Genomic DNA, 20,807 nt, shown 5'->3' on the forward strand with positions numbered 1-20,807 from the left:
GCCTTCTGAGTTACATTTCAGAATTCCGTTTTCCATCTGCCTTTTCCTACTGTAGAAAAATTATAATTCTTCCAGGTAAGAATGTTACCCTCACCCAAACTTCCAATGGGCTAGTATGTTTCTGTTGCCATCACGACCAAAAATGTCTAGTGCCATTTTGAACCTTAAAGAGACAGATTTCTCCTACAGAGCCTTACAAAGGACACTTAGCCCACTGTTAGAGGGATGTGTCTACAAGAGTCGAAATGTCCCTAAAGATCAGGAGCCTCTTGAGGACAGGTGCCATGTTTAATTGTCTTATCACGCCAGAGATTCAGCAACTGCACATGTTAAGCACATGCCACCTTTAGGTGTCCTCTCTGGTCTTTAATTCCAAATGCATAATATATTCATTTACTTTCATTTCATTTTCTGCCTTGATTCTCTCTCAGCCCCCTCCCAACATGGACTGTTTGTAAGAGACATGCTAATCTAGAAGGCTTTCCGCTTTGAAGAGAGCGCTGTTATTAGTATCGTGGATTTCCCATTCCTTAGCAGTCCACCAAACGCATGCGCTGCCTCAGTGGCCAAGTAACCAGCAGGGCCAGATGGAGCATGACGAGGACAGTCCCTCCCCTTCTTTTTTATGTCAACCATCTCCCAAAAACGGGAACAGGGGACAAAGAAGAGCTCGCGTGCTGCAAGTTATCATTGCCACCAACAAGCCAAACTTATATCCCATGAATGGTAGAAAATCCAGCCTGGGGAATGTTGAATCTTTGAATCAAAAGGATAATGATATATTTCTTCCAGAAAAGGACACTGGCCAACAAAGGAATTCAAAGCCATGTGCCACAATCTTAGACTGGATCTTGTACCAGGATTGGTGGCCAAAAGGAACTGCAAACTGCTTAGTGAAATACTTACTTTAGCTTTTGAAAGAAATAATTAGCCCTGGAGCAGCCTTTTTGGATAAAAAGCCAGGAAAGATATAGCTAAGTGCAATCTTTACATGTAGACTGACTAAAATTATGGATCATTATTTCCACAACATAGTTTCTTGCTTTCTAAAGGATTTTTGCTGCTTAAGGAATTATATAATCTACCATCTAACTTAGGGTATGTGGTGGCATAAAGCTCTTTATCACTGACTTAGTACCTCGTTGCTTAGCCATGATGTTAATGAAGCAAAGATCACAGCTTTGATTGACAGATGGGCCTCACTGCTCTCAGGTGTTCTGCCACAAATGTGCTGTAACTGCAACTGATCAATTCAATTCTACTATCGATATTTATTGAGTCCCTACTAAGTACAAGTCAGCGTGTTGTGTGACATAGGAACTGCAAAATAGGAGGAAACAAACAGAAATCCAAGAGAGTTTTTGTCCTCACAATCTAGTTGGGGAGACAGATGCATTCACATATAGCTTCACTACAAAGCAAATTATGCTGAGCACAATAATAGAAGCACAACGGGTAGTGGGAAATCAGAGGAGAAAGATTAATTCCAACCCATGAGGATGTGAATGGATCGCCATGAATTTATTACCACCCCAGGAACAACAACTTACCACATATGTTATAATAACAGTGGGTTCGGATTGCTATTTTAAAACACAAATGAAAAATATATTGTAATTAGATGAGATTTGCCAGCCAAATAGAGCAAACCAACCAGAAGTCTAAAATACAAAAAGACAAATAATGATTTGAGCTTTTTCATTTTGTGTAGGATTAGTCTGCTGCTTATTTGCTTATTTTATTGCTATAGGTATAAATGATTTTTTTTTTTTTTTAGTGTGATCTAGGGGTTATAAGATCTACCTGCATATGGCAGATTTCAGGGCAAATACGTGCAGTCCTTGGAGAATGACAGGACCATGCCTGTGTGCCTTGGAATTCATGGCATTAGCAAAGTTAGCCTTTTAACTTAATGCTTTAGTTTCCAAAGTCATCTCATGGGCTTATGTCTGCAAGCATGTAAACATTAGGACTATAAATGCTTTCTGACTGTTTATCTTCTGGGTGTGCAGTGTATTCCTCCATCAAAGCCACTAAGAAATTTAAAAGTAGGTACAGACAAAGGGCAAAGGCTTCAGTGTTTCTATAGGAAAGAAATGCGGTATTCAAGTTGGGGGAGGGATGGATTGGGGGTTTGGGGCTGGCATATGCACACTGTGGTATATGGAATGATTGGCCAACAGGGACCTGCTGAATTTCACAGGGAACTCTACCCAATGTTCTGTGATAATCTATATTGGAAAATAACCTTAAAAAGAATGGATGCGTGTATATGTATCACTGAATCACTTTGTTGCACAGTAGAAATTATCACAACATTGTAAATCAACGGTACTTCAATAAAGCTTTAAAACAATTTTAAGAAAAGGAATGGACTATTCATAACAGAGAAGGTCAAGTCCAATAAATATCTGTAGTCTGACTCAACATTCACTCAGAAGTTATTTGTCTTTAACATTTTGCTGTCTTTCCTGACCCAAGATGCTAGATTGTAAGCAGAAGGACATAATATTTTCAGAATAACTGGTTTCATTAACAACATAATATATGCTCTCCATCTATACCCTGAAATGCTCGGATAACCAGAGGACATCGCCATAGACATGAGCCTTTCCTTCACAGAGAGTTGAGAAGTTACTTCACATAAATGCCTTACTTTTAAGCTCCTCCCACTTTTATTTTAAAATGATCCATCCAATAATAATGCAAGGCTCACTATGTGCAGCTATTGTTCTAACCATGTACATCCAACAATCTACAAGATCAGAATATATTTATGCCCACTTGACAAATGCAAAAACTGAAGCATAGGACCTTGCTCAGAGCCAACCAGCAAGAAAGTGGCAGAACCAGGGGTTTTGGTTTCAGACACCACATACCAGTCTGCTTATGCATATGAGCTTAAGCTACTATACCACTCTGCCTATGTGTATAATCCTCAACGCTGTTGTCAGAATTATATAACACATGCAGAAAAGTTAGTACAAAAGGAAGTATTAAAAGTATTGGTCAATAGTAACATTGATCAAAATGAGTCAATAATTTAGCCATCAGGTTTTAAAACTTAAAATCAATACTTTCAGTACAAGCATTCTGAAATGTTAAAACTTTCTGCATAATCTTAAATGTGCACTATCTTCCTAAAGGATATTACATAAACATTACATATTCATTTGTTTGATACTCTGCACCACAGTCTGACCCTCATGCATCTCAATGCTTTAAGTTTGTTAGTATTACTGCCTCAACAGGACTCTTGAGTCATTGAAGGTAAGGACTGTGTCTTCTGCTGTCTTTCTCCAACATCACAGTGGCTTGTTGCATAGGATTCCTTCAATAACTACTTGTAGATCTGGTACCAGACTCCATGGCTTTGGGATAATGTTATTGATCTTGCATAATGATTTGAGAAAGTCTGTGATCGTCATGTAGTAATTAGTAAAGCTAAACTCTTTCTATATGGCCTATTCTAAATTCCTCTTAAATTTACACATGCGGAACACAGGTATGCATTTCTATTGGCTATATACCTAGGAATGGACTACACCTAACATATATATATTCATTGAATTATTTATACTGGACAGCACTACTTAATAATAGCCCCAAACTGGAAACTATCCAAACATCTGTCAACAGTAGAATAAAGAAACAAACTGTGATACAGTCACACAACTGAATATTATACAGCAATGAGAGTGAACATTATACAGTTATGTGCAACAATATAGATAAACTGCACAGACAAAATGCTGAGATAAAGAAATTGGGAGTTCCCTTCGTGGCACAGTGGAAATGATTCTGACTAGTATCCATGAGGATGGAGGTTCGATTCCTGGCCTCACTCAGTGGGTTAAAGATCCAGCACTGCCATGAGCTGTGGTGTAGGTCACAGAGGCGGCCCGGATCTGGCACTGCTGTGGCTGTGGTGTAGGTCAGCAGCTACAGCTCCAATGTGACTCCTAGCCTGGAAACCTCCATATGCCTTGAAAATGACCCTAAAAAGACAAAAGGAAGGAAGGAAAGAAGAGAGAGAGAGAAATCAGGTCCCCCAAACTGAATGACTGCATTTATACGATGTACAAAATGAACAAAATGAAGTGATGCTCTTAGAAGTAGGGCCAGTGCTTCCTCTTGGGGAGAAGCAGTTGGTACCTGAAAGGAGCAGGAAGGAGGCTCCTGCTAATGTTCTGTTTCTTGATCAAGATCTTATTACACCGATGTGTTCAGTTTATAAAAATTCACTGAACTCTGCACTTAGGTCATTTGTTGCTTTTCCGTCTCTATTATACTTCAAACAAAAACAATTATCTCCCACATATTCACAAGCTCTACTCAAAGGCTTTCTTCATTCCCCTACCAACAAGCTCTCTTGTCACAGTAAGCTCACAACTCTTTTCAATTAGAATATTGTGGATGTGTTTTGTGCTAATTCAACTCTAACCTCCTTGAGAGACGGGGCTCTCTGTTATTTAGCTTACTTCTGGGGCAACGTACAAAAGTAAGTGTTTTTGAATGAATGAAAAAGGATGAAGGAATAAACGAGCAACTCAACCCTCGACTCTTCTGGACACAGCGGAGTTCACGGTCATAAGTATCATGACCACTGTCAGGTAACCTCATCCACGGCCGGCCACTGACCCGCCTGGCTGGGCACACTGACCTACAAGACAAACGCAGCGTAAAAAAGCTTGAGTCACCAGACACATTAATAGGGCAATTCTTCATTCTTTGAATAGATTCATGGCTGAGTTTTATATTTGATCTAATATTTATTATTTATTCAGGATTTTTGTGTACTAGAAACCGTTCTCGGCAGTTCACTGACATGCGATCATTTATTTAATTCTTAAAGGAGTAACATATACGTTGTTAAGAAACTAAGATTTGGATTCAGACAGACATAGGTCCAAATTATGATTCCCCCACGTAAAACGCTGAGCAGTCATGGACAGACGGATTAACTTCTCTGAGCCCCAGTTTCATAGAGTCTACAATGGAAATAGTCACATCTACCTCATTGCGAGACTCCCATGAGACAATGTACACTTGACCCTTAAACAACACAGCTGGAATTGCATGGACACATTTATAAATGGATTTTTTGCAATAATAAATACCATAGTACTGCATGATCCACTGTTGATTGAATCCGAGGATCTGGAACCATGGAGACTAAGGAATTGTGTCTATGGAGGGCTCACTATAAATTAATCATGGATTTTCTATGACAAGGAGGGTTGGCAGCCTTCCCCCCGCCTCCGTGTTGTTCAGCTGTATTTTAGGCCTTTAGCCTGGTTCTTGGCAGATTGCATATGAAAGAGTACTATTCTCTGGTCATCGTCGGGACCAGGGGTTAAGTAAACTTCCCACACCTAATCCATGACCATCCATCCATAAGTTCTGTTGATTCCACCTCCAAAACATATTTCCAGGCCTCCTCTCTCCATTTCCATTATCCCCACTCCAATCCGGGCCACAGCCAGCCCCCTCTTGCTCTGTCCATTCTCACAGGCTTTGCAAATTTTCTTCCTGTTTCTTCTTTTCCTCTAACTCCTCTCTTGAAAGCAACCAGAATGATCCTCAAATTGCCTTAAGCCCTCCAATGTCTTCCTTTGAAATGAATTCTAAATCCTTTACCAACACAGACTCTCCGACGATCTGATTGCATTCAGATCGTTCCAGTCTCCCCAGAACATTAGACATCTCTCATGCGCTCTTGCCTCTGCTGCTCACGCTTCATGGCTCAGCATAACAGATGACTCAGTAAAAGCTTCCTAGACACTGTAACCCAGTGGATCCTCCCATGATTTTCTATAGCCACCAACATGTAAAGTACACATTTCTGTGGTTACCTGTTTATGGTCTGCCCCCCCTCTAAACTGCAAACTTCCCAACAGCTTTGCCATGACTGTTCTACATGCCTTTGAAGAGCCATCACTAACCCAGTGCCTGGAACAAATATCTTCATTCGACAAGTATGCAATGCCTTTCATGAACACATACTAGAATTACAGATTAATACACTCAATGCATAACTAAATGTATTGTGTTAGCAAGTGAGAATTCCTATGGAGAAAAGCAAAACTGGCAGAAAGTGAATAGGGAGAGATGGATGAGTATGGGCGTAAAATATAAACTAGGCTAGTAAAGGGAGACCTCCTTGATAGGGAACATGTGAGCAGAGATTTGAAGGATGTGAGAGTGAACCAGCGGGATATTCAGGGGATTCCAGGTAGGGGTAAGTGCAATCGACCTGAGGTAGGAGTGTGCCTGACAGTGTGAGGCATGGCCGAGGGCAGGTGTGGCTGGAGCTGAGTGGGTGGAGGGGAGAGTAGTAGAAGGTGAGATCAGAAAGGCCAGAGGAGGCCTCTGTGCCTCTGTAAGGATTTGGCTTTGACTGAAGGCGAGGGGTTTTCAGCACAGAGGAATACGATCTGACTCATGTTTTAACCAGATGCCTCGGAATGCTGACTTGAGGACTGTGTAAAGAATATAAGGAGCCAAGAGTGAAGGCTGAAGGCACAGGTGCCATCTAGGCCAGGTGAGAGATGGTGGCCATTTGGACCAGGGTAAGAGCCATGGAACTGCCAGAAAGTGGTCATACAATTACTGCATATAATTTTAAGAGTTTGAGAGAATTTGCAGACATTCGGTTCTAGGGTGTGAAAAAGAGGAGTCAAGAATTACTCCAGAGTAGATATTCAATAAACCTTGTTGAATAGATGAATGGATAAATAAATGAATGACACATAGATATTAAACAGCAGGAACAGACTTAAAGCAAGGTTAAAGAGGCCATCAAAATTCTTGTTGTGATTTGTAACTTTTTACAATCTGACAGAGGGAGCATTTCTTTAGAAAAATTCACATATGTACATACACGCCTAAGATTTGCACATAATCTTAGGAAGCTCCAGAACCTCTTAAAATCCATCCAGGAATTCCCTATGTGAAGAGAGCCTGTATCATACAAGCTTCTAACATAAAACGTGACTTTCAAGATGCAGTTTGCAGAAAACTTTTGCCAAGAATCTCTTCATAAAGTACTCACTCCAATCTTACAAAATGGATTCATGTAACAGGAAAAAGACAAATTGTACTTCTGTTTTCTACATTTATAGATAACGACTACAATACATATTGTAGGAATATAACAATAATTTTGAATTCAGTATCATAAAAAAATTAATCAGGAACAAGAAAACATTGTTAATATATGTAAAAGCCTATAGGAAACTACATTTTCTTAAAGAAAGATCACGAAAGTTAATAAAACATCATTTCTTTACTAATGGCTGGAAGGAAATTAACTCAGTCTAATAATCCTGGTTTTCTCATACTGGCAGAAGTTTTCACTGGCAGACTTAGATGACTTTATTTAATAATGAATTTAATAAATGCAGTTTGGTGGGTAAAATAAAAAGTATACTCCACAGAGGGAAAATGAAAGTCATTTCTGGAAAAGACAGGGGTGTTTTGTTGCAAAGGATAAGGTCGAAGACTGTAGGTTGCCGTGTTGGAAGAGCAGCATAATAAACAATACGCTGTTTTGCATAATAATAGTACAATTCAGTCTAGTCTTCACCCTGAAGGAAATCTAAAAAGCAAAATCCAAATGTTGCTTTATTTCCAGATTATCTGTGTAGTCTAAGTTTTTACACATACAAATGAAATATTTAGACTTCTGTGTTTATATTTTTAAGCCCTCTAGAACTTCAAGGGGCATAAGGTTGCTTTGTGTTTTGCCTTATAATTTAAATACCTTTATTGAAATCCCAAAGGCTGTTTCCCAGGTCGAACGCCCTGCCACAGCCATAAAACTAAAGTCAATGGGGATCACAGAGTTAAACCTCAAGGGATTAACAATGGGCTGGCTCACAGGCTTCCAGGCTGCCCTGAAGCATTTGTCTAAGAGCTTTAAAAAAAAAAAAAAAAAAAAAAAAGAAAGCAATAGAAAAAACTGTCTAAATTCTATCTCAGGAAGCACCCTACTTCTGAGGAAAAAACTCTGATCCTAAGACTTTGCTGCCTGATCCCTCGTGGGTCTGCCTCCTGCTGCCTTATACCCTTGGAGAACTGAGAAAAATGCCTGTCATGTTCCAAACTGATCTCTTAAGTAATGAAGGAATAGTGAAAAAGAGAATCAACAGAACTCCCATTCGCTGAGACACAGGTACCCAACTGGATGACCTAAAAATAACAACATTTGAGCTTTAATTTAGACTTTAAGCCTCTGCTGCCTTGCAACTGAGTCAAATTATATCTAAATTTTCTCTGGGTCTGTTTTTTAAGTAAAATATGAATACTCACCCAGTAAAAGCAAGACAGAGGCAGACGTCAGACACTGGGCACTTAAAAAAAAATCGACTATAAAATGTCATGGCCCCAGAAGCAAAGATCGCATCAGTTCAATCAATATCGAACTGAATTACAGAGGTAACTTCGCTGTGCAGTGACTGCTATAAAATGAGAAAACATGTTATAGAAATGGTGATGATACACTCCTCAGACTCTGAGTATTTGTCTATAACTCGGGATGCATTTGTGTGTGGAGCACTGGTGTTAACATGCTTTCTTAGCAGAGAGTAGAACAGCCGTTATGGTGTATGTTATGAATGCATATTAAGAGCGCAGGCATTTGCATATCTGGAACTATAGTAGAAAATGCATAACGAAATTCCTTTTTGAAAGATTATTGTACAAACACACTGAATCCTTGCTAAATCTTGACATAACAACTTTTTGTTACCACCGGCTTTTATTTGGGGGAAAAAAAAAAAAAAACTAAGATGTTCAAACAAAAGATTAATATTCAGAAAAACCTCAACACAGATTCTATGCCCCCCTCACCACATCACTACCACCACCAAAGGGTTTTATTTCACGTTCAAAGGCAGAAATAAAACAGCCCCAAATGTTTTCATGGAAAAGCCATTTCTCATCTGTCTGCACATCACAAAGATAAAATATAAAATCTATCCTTGGGATGAGCTACATCGGTGATAATTTTCTACTAACGCACTGTTATCTATTTCTTTGATTTTGATTTGCACGTTTGTGATGCCTGTAATACAATGCAGCTTCTGGAGACTTTGGAAGTTTAGAATATGATGCAATATGCAACATTCATGACAGGGCTGGCTGCTCTGTGGCTGGTGACTCTGCTACTTATGCTCCTTTACATTTAAAAAGTAAACCGTACGTGAGAACAAACAGAATTCAGCATCTCGTCTTCCTATAGAAATTCTCTGTGCTGATACAAAAAGTGTGTGTAGTTTTTGAACCAGAAGCTATATGAAATATACTCTGTGCACCCATTACCAGAACTATGCCCTTAAACATACATTTTGAAATGTTTTTGGTGTGTCTGATTTTTTAAAAAATATGAGCTAAGCCAATGTACCCACCTATTTCAAGTTATGAATTTATATAGCCTTCTTTCTATTTTAAATTTGCATTTTTTACTAGACCATTGAGAGAGAGAGAAAAAAAAATGACCCCTCCTTTACTTAGCATGATTCTCCTTTTTGCCAACTTCCCCATCCGTTCTAGCACCGTCCAGGCCAAGTCAGGTAACTTCGAGGGAGAACGGAAATGAGGGGGGTATGACAGGAGATGAACTGCATTCAGCCTGAGGCCCCCGATGCCAATTTGGAACCAAAGTGCATTAAAGCAGCAGAATTTTAAACCTCTCAAAACTGCGATTTATAAGGGGAATGCTAACACAGATTCAACAGTTACAACTCTGCCAGGGATTACTTTAATACCAAAAGCACACTGTCTCACTTTATAGAAGGAGATTACTCAGTTGTCAAACAACAAAGGTTGTGTTTACCTTTTTAAACTTTTGATTTTTTTAAAGTGCACTTTTAACTTTAGTGACAGGCAATTCTAAAGTCCAATATCCTTTTGTTTGGGGGGTAGGGTGGAGATGGTGGCAGGGGAGCCGAGAAAAGGAAAGGAAGGTAAGATTTGCCTCTGGCTTCACAGTGTGTTTTATCTGTAAGGCTTTGCCAGTTTTGCTTAACTGTTTCTACCCTGCTTTTGTTAAGAAACCAAAAGGGAAAAGCAGGGGGGAAAGATAAATATGAAATAAATCTGACAGAGAAAAACAACTGGACACTGATACAAGGAAGAGAAGATATTTAAACTGATATTGGTGGAGAGGGAAAAAAATGTGAGGGGTGAGTTTTAGGAGAAAGAAAACAATCTGAAAGCTCCAAAAGAACAAGAATGCTAACCTTCGATTAAAATACTCAGCAGAATGCCGGAGAAAGAAAGACAAAAAGCTAAGTGATAATTTTATGTTTATCGCGTATGACATGAAATGGACAGGAACAAGCCCATGAAGGCTGTAAAGAGAGGCACGATGAGAGTGAAGGTGTGACTTTTGGTAGAGGACTCAAGAATCTAGTTTGAAATCTTTCACAGTCGACTTGCAGTTGTCTCTGCATTTTATACAGATATACAAAGAATCGCTCTGAAAAGTTGCTGAAAGACACCAGCAAGTGTAGAAAGGGGAGCATGTGAGGATGGCTTTCACAGACCCCAGATGGAGAAACTGTTCTTTTATTCCAAATTCTTAAGGAGCGCAGAAGTCTTACATGTTAATAAGAGAACACACAGGCACACACCCATAAGTTACATGCCATGAAACAAAACAAGGAAATCAAGAGACCTTTGTTGATCCCCGTTCGCTTGCACACATTCTAGTTTGGTTAAGCATCTCAAGACCATTTTCCTGATTTCAGCTCCTTTTCACGGCTTGCTTTCCCTGGGTACCCAGGTGCACAAATGGGATGGTGATCTTTACAAAACATCAACAACGACAAAAACCCTCTCGCTCACACAAAAGCCCACCTTGTAAATGAATTGAATATTAACGACTCCCTAATAGTTGCACCGTTGGCAGGGCGAAACTGAACACTAACACAGCTATTTCTACAGATTGCCAGTGAAGCCGAAGCAGCTCGAGGAGAAACGCACCTACTGTATGTGAAAGGCTGGTGCAGATTTTTTTTCCTATCAGTCTAACCTTCTGTGTTGATGCATGAATGCTGGTACCCACTTACAGGGATGCCAGATGATCAGTGCAGAATGAAGGTCCCAAGAGAGAGGATCACATGGTTCTCTCTGCCCTGTGACGTCACTAGCAGATGGCATGGGTACCAGCTCTGGCAGTTGGCATCAATGTCACTTTTTAGAGATCAATGAGATAGTGCAGATATACACAGATCTAGAGACTCCAGGAGACGATGCGACACTCAGCCTGAAAAGATTTGGAAGATCCAAAATGAAAACTGATTATTGAATGAAATTAAAACCTAAGGTAATATAAATAAAGATATACTTCAGTTGATGCTGGCTTTGCATGCAAGTATTTAAAGATACAGTGTCACTATCTTATAGTATTTATATGCTCTTTGTCATCTATAACTTCTTATCATATTTCATTCTTATGATGTAATTATCACATACTTTCACTGCTATTATGTAACACTGCAAGTATGTGGACATTAGTAAGAGAGTGTGTGTGTGTGTGTGTGTGTGGTGTGTGTGTGTGTGTATGTATTGAGAGAGCTGGAGATTGTTAAATTAAAAGTCTCTGTTTTAACGTGCCTATTTGTTTGAAGACTTTAGATGAAAATACTTGCTGCTTCGCCAAAAAAGCCAAAATTGCATTTGAAACACAAATTATTTTCCCCTTTTATTTGGGATTCTGAACACACGTGCACAATTGCAGTCAGAATCCTTGGACCGTTCCTGTCAGATATTAGCTAGAGGGAGACTTCTGTGGCTCGTAGAACAAAAACACTAAGAGAGTGGTTTTTTGTCCAGGATGATTTGAACAGCAGTAAGCAGATAATTACATTTAGAAAAATGTAAAATATAAAAGCAGTCTCAACATTTTCTTTAATTAAAAAAAATGTCAGTGATTAAAATATTTATTTATAAGGTTTATTCCAAATTAATCTAATCCTTCCCCCACCTTTTTTGGGTGAAGGTTAGGAAAATAGTGCTCTTTTGAATATTTCTTTACTGACTAGAAACAAACCAGTTTTTAAATTGGCTCTGATAATTCTTTTCTTTAAATTTGTATATTCCAACTGCCACTTATCTAAATTCACAATTACATAATACAGCAAATAAAGTTTAGGCTTATTTTCTTTCTAAAAAATAAGTCTCCACAAATTTATCAGCTAATGGAGAGGTAGCACTTTTTATTTTGAAAACTGGTGTCTCTTCTCATTTTGTACTCAGGGGAATTAGAATTAATGAAATTCTGCATTGCTATATCATGTTTTGCATTTGCTTGAATTCCACAGTCCTTTTTGTGTATTAAAAAACAGTTTAAAATCAAAGAGAAATGGAGATGATAGTGGTGGCATTACAATAAATGCTTCATGTTTTATTTTCTTCTGATAATTTGCCTGTACAAATTAATCCTATTGCATGAGTCAATGTTTCTTATATTTGCTAGTCTGCACAAACTTGCACAAAAATTTTAATTAATGTGAAAAAAATTAATTCTGGAATCATTTTTTTTCCTCGTGTTTTTGTACCCGATGATTAAGTCATTAAATATGTTATAAGTGTATAAACTTTAAAAATGAAAACACTTTAAATATTGTGCTGGCATTTTTTCAGGTAATTTAAGATTAGAGAACCATGTTAACACTACCGTTTGATGAGTCTGTTGTAATGCCAGAATCCCAGATGTGCAGAAAGTTTTCTAGAGAATGCGAGGACCAGAAGCAAATTAAGAAACCCGAAAGCTTTTCCAAACAGATTGTCCTTCGAGGAAAGAGCATCAAAAGGGCCCCTGGAGAAGAGACTGAGAAAGAAGAAGAGGAGGAAGACAGGGAAGAAGAAGATGAAAATGGGTTGCCCAGAAGGAGGGGTCTTAGGAAAAAAAAGACGACCAAGCTCCGACTAGAGAGGGTCAAGTTCAGAAGACAGGAAGCGAACGCGCGGGAGAGGAACAGGATGCACGGCCTCAACGACGCTCTGGACAATTTACGAAAAGTGGTCCCCTGTTATTCTAAAACCCAAAAACTGTCCAAGATAGAAACTTTACGACTGGCCAAAAACTACATCTGGGCACTTTCTGAAATTTTGAGAATCGGCAAGAGACCTGATCTGCTCACGTTCGTCCAAAACTTATGCAAAGGTCTTTCCCAGCCAACTACAAACTTGGTGGCAGGCTGCTTGCAGCTCAATGCCAGGAGTTTCCTGATGGGTCAGGGTGGGGAGGCTGCGCACCACACAAGGTCACCCTACTCTACCTTCTACCCGCCCTACCACAGCCCTGAGCTCACCACTCCCCCAGGGCATGGAACTCTTGATAATTCCAAGTCCATGAAACCCTACAATTATTGCAGTGCGTATGAATCCTTCTATGAAAGCACTTCCCCCGAGTGTGCCAGCCCTCAGTTTGAAGGTCCCTTAAGTCCTCCCCCAATTAACTATAATGGGATATTTTCCCTGAAGCAAGAAGAAACCTTGGACTATGGCAAAAATTACAATTACGGCATGCATTACTGTGCAGTGCCACCCAGGGGTCCCCTTGGGCAGGGTGCCATGTTCAGGTTGCCCACCGACAGCCACTTCCCTTACGACTTACATCTGCGCAGCCAATCTCTCACTATGCAAGATGAATTAAATGCAGTTTTTCATAATTAATGAGGAAAATGAAAATAAACAGTGGTCATTCACCTCCCCCGTCTAATTAAGACAAAGCAGATGCTTGTGGGCTGAGTAATTGGCACAACTCTATCTAAGGTGTTTACTAGTTTCTGGAGTGTGTTTCAACTATTGTGAGAATTTTCTATGTAAAAATAAATCTCTTTTCGTATGAGAACTTCTTTTCCTTTCCTTTTGTGTGTAAAGCACTGTGATTCTGTTTCTACTGGAAGAATATTTTTTTCACATATTTTCTTTTAAATTCACTTAATTTGTTTGAAAAAGGTGTCTAAGAATATACTGTTGAATAAAGACATGCACACAGCATAATTCATGTCTACTTCAGTTGTACAGTAATTATAAAAATGCATGTTATTAAAATCAGATGAATAAAATGATGTGTTTATAATTATTAGGAATTCTATATCATGTATCTCTGAAAAATTGAACATTTAAAACACTGAGAGTAACACTAAGCTGACAATGATATTGGATGATGCATTTGAGGATATACAACAATATAAAAAGCTATGCAATTTTCTTTTTATTAAGGACAAATCTAAATACATTCAATTGGTAACTATTCCTCTTCAAGTGTTTGCAGATGGGGCAACATGATATTTGGATAGGTGGTGTCATAATTTTGGAGCAAGTATTTCAATCCTAAAGAAGAAAATTTTCAGCACTTGTTTTGTATTGTTCAGAAATTATCTGTACAGGTTTGTTATCACAATGTATAATTGTGTTTTTCCACCCACATTTTTAAAGCAATTAAACATAGATATTTCCACTCGTAAAGGACATCTATTAGCTGTGATATTTTTGCATGATACTTATTATTTCCTGGTACACAGCTGCTTTCTGTCTCCAACACTCCCTCCTCCCCATTTCAGAAATATTTCAAAACCGGACGAGATAAAACAAATTTCTTAAAACAAAATGGCCAAAGCGCTTAGAAGAATTTTCTTTTTTTTTTTTAAGTATCTTAAATGAAAGAAGAGGCGCCCGTGAGGGTTAAACATCCTGGGGAAACAATGATAAATCCTGATAACCTTCAGCTAGAGCCGAAATTCGGTGGCAAATTTCCAGCAAACACCAGAGTGCCTGTTAAAACTGGAAGGTTTTACTCTGCCGTTTAAATAAGTCTGGCTGATTACAGGCTAAATTCTGTGTGATTATAAGTTTAAACCCTACTTGAACAGCGCAAGGGAGCTCACCCTCTAAGGCAGAACTGAGTCCCTTCTAAAATAACCACCAAGGTGGCAGTGACCTCACTCCAGATGCCCTGGAGCGCAGGGTGCCTCCCTGGGGAGAAGGGGGACAGCTGTGAAAGCTGGTGAGGCTAGTAGAAATGGGTCCAGCGGTGACAGGACCGCGGCGGCCAGGTGGGCCGGAGCAGGGGGTCTGAGCTCCACGGCTGCACCCACGCTGCCCACTTGTACGCCCCATGAGCACCGCCTGTCCCAGCGCAGGTCCGACGGCACCTCGCGGGCGGTGCTGGGAGGAGGCGGCGGCGGCTTCCCAGCGCCCCCAGTCATCAGGGCGCAGGGACACGGGCTGCACTGCCCAGGTTCGGCCCGCAGTGGGCGCCCTGGGGCCCGGGGGCCGCCGCTCCCTTGCCGGCCTCACGGTTCAGGAACCCGCTGCGCCTCCGGAGGAGGGGGCCGGCCCGGAAGACCCTGCCTGGAATGCAGCAGGAGGCGACCTCTTGGTGGCCAGGCCCCGGGGGGCAAGAAAGGGATCGCCCCTTCACCCGCGCCGTCTGCCACGATGGGAGACACGTGGTGGCGGCGGCGGCGGCGGCGGCAGCGCGGTTTGCCTGAGTTTGGCGAAGAGCTGCCCGGTCCTAACCCTCCGCGACTGGCGGGGCTTTTGAGCCGAGGCCGAGAGACGGAGCGTCCCGTGTCCCTCGGCTCCCCCTCCCTTAAGCCCCCGTGCCTGTGGCGCGCACGGCCGCCGCGCTCCGAGGGGCAAGAGTGGCAGCACCTGCTGGCGCCAGGCTCGGCGGGGAGCAAACGCGCCCTTCTCAGTGGATGTATGAGCACGTGCCCATTCAAACCCCGTGAGGGCAGGAGCAAAGGGCTGCGGGAAAGACAAGGAATTGTCTCCTCCGGGAATATAGAGAAGTTTGCCTAAGGTAGAGAGCCGTCTGTCCCCTGGATATGTCTCGGATTGTCTGGCCTCCTTAAGGCCCCTCAGACTCTAAGAGTCTGATCACTGTTCACCCTGTCTGATCAAAGAGCAGCAAAGTGAGGAAGCATCTGGAACTAGAAGAATCTGTGGTGGTTTGTTTGTTTGTTTTGTTGTTTTTTGATTTTTAAAAGGCAGTTCTGTTGAGTGTTTAGCAGAATAGGTGCAGTCTCCCACCACCCTGGCTCCAAGGTGACCTGCATTGCCCCTGTTCAGTGTCTTACTGGTCCAGACAGCCTTTGAAAACCTCATAGTCTTTCCAGGGTCACAAACTCAGCTGGAACTAGAGATTGCAACAGGAGATGCATTCTCCTGCCTCCCTTCTGGCAATATGGGAGAGCTACGAAGAAAAGCAGCTGGCTGAATGTCTGGGGAAGAAGCAAACATTCAGAAGAAGCGTCTCATCTCAGAGCTTTGTTCAAAAGGATTTCAAACAAGAGTGGGATTTGGAGGCACAGACCCCAGAGATAATGAAATTTTCCCCATAATTTGGATGCACAAATCTGATGTGTGCTCTCTCCTTCAGGGGACTGAGGAGATCCAGGATACTCCACAGTGTGTGAGCAGGATGTGGGGGACTGATCCCTCTGGCTTAATCATCCTTTAGAGCCCACAGATGACCCTGGCCTGGGAATCACCCAGCTGCCCCTTTACACTCACGAAGGGCAGAGTGTCAGTTCTCTTCCCCACCAGGGTCCTCCCTGCTGCCGACTGACTGCAACCCTGAGAAATCAAACATCACAGATGCAATGCAGTGTAAAATCCTACCTTTTAAGGTATCACTCCAGTGGATGAGGAAATAATATAGAACAGAGAGTGCAGTTTAGGATCAGGAAGACTTGGAGTCAGACAGATTTGGGTCCAAATCCTGCCTCACTGCTAACCTCTTATTGCAGCCTCAGTGAGAGAGCACACAGCACCCAGAAGGCTTGAGGTCAGGATACATTAGCTTCTTGCTCTCTTCCTGGCCTCCTGCTTCCCTTACCTCCCAGCAGGAGAGGATGAGAGGTCCTTCTGTTTTCTGAACACTTTCAATAACTCTGTCTTTCAAATTGATGAGGCATCTCTTCTTTTGAGCTGAATTATGTGAATCTTATATTTAACTTCTCAAAAGCTGGTCTTTTCTCCTTTACCAGGATTAGGATATATATTTATTTATTTTATGTAAGTGGCCTCAACAAAATAAAGATGTATTTCTTTCTCACATAAAATAAGTGGTAGGTAATGTAGGACTTGCACGACTGTTCCGGGTCACCAGAGGCCTTTCTACCACTAGAGGCGCTCTTTCATCAGAGGCTCCTTCTACCTTTTTCCTCCACTAATATTAGTATGGGAGGGACTTCCATGTTCAAGTTCACCTCATGGTCCAAAATGGCCGTTGAGGTTGTAGCCATTCTGTCCTCATATCAGCTAGGAAGAAAGAAAGGGGATGGCAAAAGATGCTCCACTTACCTGATCAAACATTTTTAGAAAGTATTTGTGAAAGCCCCAGTGAATGGTTTCTACTTACATTTCAACGACCACCTCTAGATTTCAGAAAAGCTGGGCGATATATCCTTTTTATTGAGCCAGCTGCCACTGGGAATAAAACCAGGTTCTGTAAATAAGGAGAAAATGAGCGTTGGTGAGGAACCTAGCAATCTCTGCCACGCCCCCCCCCTCCTAAACTCTGAAGCCTCGAGCCTGGCCCTCACCTTATATACTGTAAGAACCACCTCTACACCTGCCTCGTGCATCACAGGTGCTCCATATAGTTCTTAATTGTTTTTAAACATCCTCATGACAGTTCAGGAGGGAAATGTCCTAAGACAGGTCTCCCATCTGTGTGCTAATGAGATACACTGCACATCAGACTTCAACTGCACCAGGGCTGCAGGACATCCACCCCTCATCCATGACCCTTGAGGGACTGTCCTGAATCACCCTGGTAATTGTCTCCCCACACCTCACTGCTCCTGGCCCGCAGCATGATACTCTCATGTTGCCCACAGCACTACCTGCCTCGCTCAGAGAGTTCAGTCTGCCAAATAAGAGACTGTCTTATTTTCCTTTCAGTAGAGCGAGCCCCATCCCTTCCCAGCTATGTGTGGCCAGGTTTGCGTACCTCTTTCCAAAATCAATGGCGTTAACTCTGCTATCCACAAATTCCTTCTCTCTGAGATCTTACACTTTCCCCAAGTATTCTTTTTTTTGTTTTTACTATCTCTTTCCTCTTTAACGACACACATTCATGTTACCAAATGCTCTCTTAGGGTCCGCCAGCCTGTAGATTCTAAATATGTTTGTTCTTAAGTCCAGTTCTCCTTCCCCCACTGCCAAATGAAAGACCTCAGGCTTCTCACTCAGTTTTGAAGGCATGGAAGGAGGGTCTCATCTACCATTCCTGGTGCCACCTGTGCCTTTTCTCAGCCATGTCCCCATGCCCAGGTTGCCTATGCTGATGCCACCTCCACTGAAGCACTGTGCAGTTGATGTTCCACTCCAGTAGCCCACCTGGTGGCACCAATGCACCTTTGACCTCCATCAAATGTCATCTGGGCATTTGTGCTCTCCCGTGGAAACTCTTTTCTCTCTCTCATCACCTGACTGTGGGTCTCTGGCATATAAGTAAATACCTGGTCTTATTTTGAAGAGAGGGCAAAGTGCTCGAGCTTCTGATAAGGGTCTCTTGCTTTAATCTCTTGGCCCCAGGGCACACAGCCACCCAGGAAGCTGAGTCAGGGAAAGTTCCAGCATAGCCTCATATTTTCTCAAAGCTACTACAGCTTGTCTTCTGCATCTGAGATGTTCTCTATTTGTGGGGTACCCTCTCTTTTCAACAGGGAACATATTCCTTAATCAGGCTTCCAATGAAAACGCAAATTAGGATAAGGTTGTTCAAGTTCGTCCTTTGATTAGGTACGTACCAGGAAGGGGAGAATCTACACCCTGTCTCATGCTGAAGAATATAACATGATGCTCCAACCTAGGCAGAAATCCATCTATGTATATTTGGCTTTCTTCCCAAACTGGAGAACCAAACCCAAACAACAAAACACCTTTCTTCATTTTGAAGCCCTCACCTAGATTTTTGCTCTCCTTCTTTCCTAGTCAAAGGTCTTCAAAGAGTATTTGACAGGGGGAGTTCCTGTGGAGGTGCAGCGGTAACAAACCGACTAGTATCCACGAGGACGCAGGGTCAGGCCCTGGCTGGATTAAGGATCCTGCGTTACGGTGAGCTGTGGTGTAGGTCACAGACATGGCTCGGGTTCTGCGTTGCCGTGGCTGCGGTGGAGGCCGGTGGCTACAGCTCCAATTCTACCCCTAGCCTGGGGAACCTCCACATGCCGCGGGTGCGGCCCTTTAAAAAAAAAAAAAAAAGTATTTGACCTGGGGCGTCTCACCTTGTTTAGCACCTGCTCTTGGATGTGTTGTAGTCCTTCCTCCACCTCTTCCATCCGAGGCTGTGTATGCTTTAATATTTACTCCTAAAATACCATTTGAACACAGAATACTGACGTTTACAAAGGAAAAACAAACGCTCTGGGCGAGCCGACAAGAACAGGGCGCTCTGGCTCAGCAGTCCCGGAACCAGCGCCGGTACGCATGCGCATGCCCTGCAGGCCTAGGAAAGGGGGAGGGGCGGGAGGAAGGGGAGGGGCTCCTCCTCCAGGGCTGGTCACGTGGTAAGGAAGGAGGCGGAGGTTCCTAGCTCAGGGAAATAGGTAGGTAGGTAGGTAGATAGATTGATTGATAAAAGAAAATACAAAGTGTGTAAAAACCACTGGTAAAAACAATGGGCGTATCAGGTTGAAATACTGACTAGCGATCTCATGCGAGGCCTTGGGTGCCAATTAAGGGAATGTGGAAGATCACCCAAGGGTGAATCCAAGTCGAAGGGCCCAACTTCCTCCAGTTCCGCACATTACTGGGCAAGTAACACGACTTTGCCGATTCTTCATTTCTACTTTCTGGTAAAATAAAGATCATGGGAAGTAATACTGTTTATTGACGTCCAGTGACTGTTATTCATCCTTATTCTCTCTCTGGCTGCCCCTACCCTCCCAAGCTATTAGCTATTGTGGGTTTCCTCACACTTTGGGGTTTTGTTGTTGTTTTGGCAGCCTCACGGCTTTCTGAGTTCCTGGGCCAGGGATGTGACCTGAGCCCCCGCAGCTTTCCTCCCAAACTGGTTAACCCTTAACCCACTGTGCCAGGCAGGGGAGCTCCAGAGACACTGCGGAGGATCCCATTGCACCACAGCAGGAACTCCTGGTTTCCTCACACTTTTAACTCCTTTCTCCTTTACAAGCTGTTACTCCTCTTACCATTCCTCAGCACTCTGCACCCCTTCCTTGTCTTGCGGACCCCACCTCTCCTCCCCCACCTCCTCCACATGAAAACTACCAGGTTTGCACTTCAGCCCACCAAACACCTTCACTTGAATAGCCATTGTCCTCTAAAACTAAAGTGTCTATGATGAAACGCTCCCCAAAACACTACCCACTACTGCCAGCCCTATCCAGAACATTCCTAAAGCTTCTTGTGAAAAAACTCTCCAAGCCTTCTTTGGTTAAATGAGCATGAATGGGAAAAACATTTTGTAGAAAAAAAAATTAAATATTTCTTATGTTTCTTGCTCATTCTGGCCATTGCCCTTTCAAGTTTGTTCCCAAGTTCTGTTCATTTCCCCTTAGGCATTCACACCTAGACCAATTTACTGACCTCCAAGCTATTCACCACTTCCACTCTTCCTCCTTCTAGTCCATTTCCCAAAGCTAGATTAATCTCCCCAAACTATTCCAATACACCAATCCCTTTCATGGCTCTCATTTTCTATCTGATAAATGATACCATTTTTCATTTGTCTAAATTCCCCATATTAAAATAAAAACAACTGCTGATGTCATAAAGGACTTTAGAGTTTGCAAAACACTTTTTCACATATTCAC

General features: G+C 42.1%; 2 protein-coding genes across 5 annotated transcripts in view; one reads left to right on the forward strand and one right to left on the reverse strand.

Annotated features, from left to right (window-relative positions):
- CCDC129 (coiled-coil domain containing 129) overlaps nucleotides 1–19,475 on the reverse strand; it is a 276,989-nt gene extending 257,514 nt beyond the window's left edge. For all 4 annotated transcript variants that reach the window (XM_021079202.1, XM_021079201.1, XM_021079200.1 and 1 more), the window contains exons 1-2: nucleotides 19,260–19,475; nucleotides 17,387–17,473 (exon numbers count right to left, since the gene is read on the reverse strand). The gene's annotated coding sequence lies outside the window, so the exon portion shown is untranslated. The remainder of the gene's footprint in view (nucleotides 1–17,386; nucleotides 17,474–19,259) is intronic.
- On the forward strand, nucleotides 8,003–14,484 carry NEUROD6 (neuronal differentiation 6). Its single transcript, XM_021079215.1, has 2 exons — nucleotides 8,003–11,332; nucleotides 12,652–14,484. Exon 2 carries the CDS (start codon nucleotides 12,673–12,675, stop codon nucleotides 13,684–13,686), a length of 1,014 nt encoding a protein of 337 aa, XP_020934874.1. The 5' UTR covers nucleotides 8,003–11,332; nucleotides 12,652–12,672; the 3' UTR covers nucleotides 13,687–14,484.

This window comes from Sus scrofa, chromosome 18 (assembly GCF_000003025.6).
Source record: "Sus scrofa isolate TJ Tabasco breed Duroc chromosome 18, Sscrofa11.1, whole genome shotgun sequence".
Classification (NCBI taxonomy): Eukaryota; Metazoa; Chordata; class Mammalia; order Artiodactyla; family Suidae; genus Sus; species Sus scrofa.

Bases quoted from the DNA above. Each gene is read 5' to 3' on its own strand.
- NEUROD6 (XM_021079215.1), top strand. From the start codon at position 12,673: ATGTTAACACTACCGTTTGATGAGTCTGTTGTAATGCCAGAATCCCAG.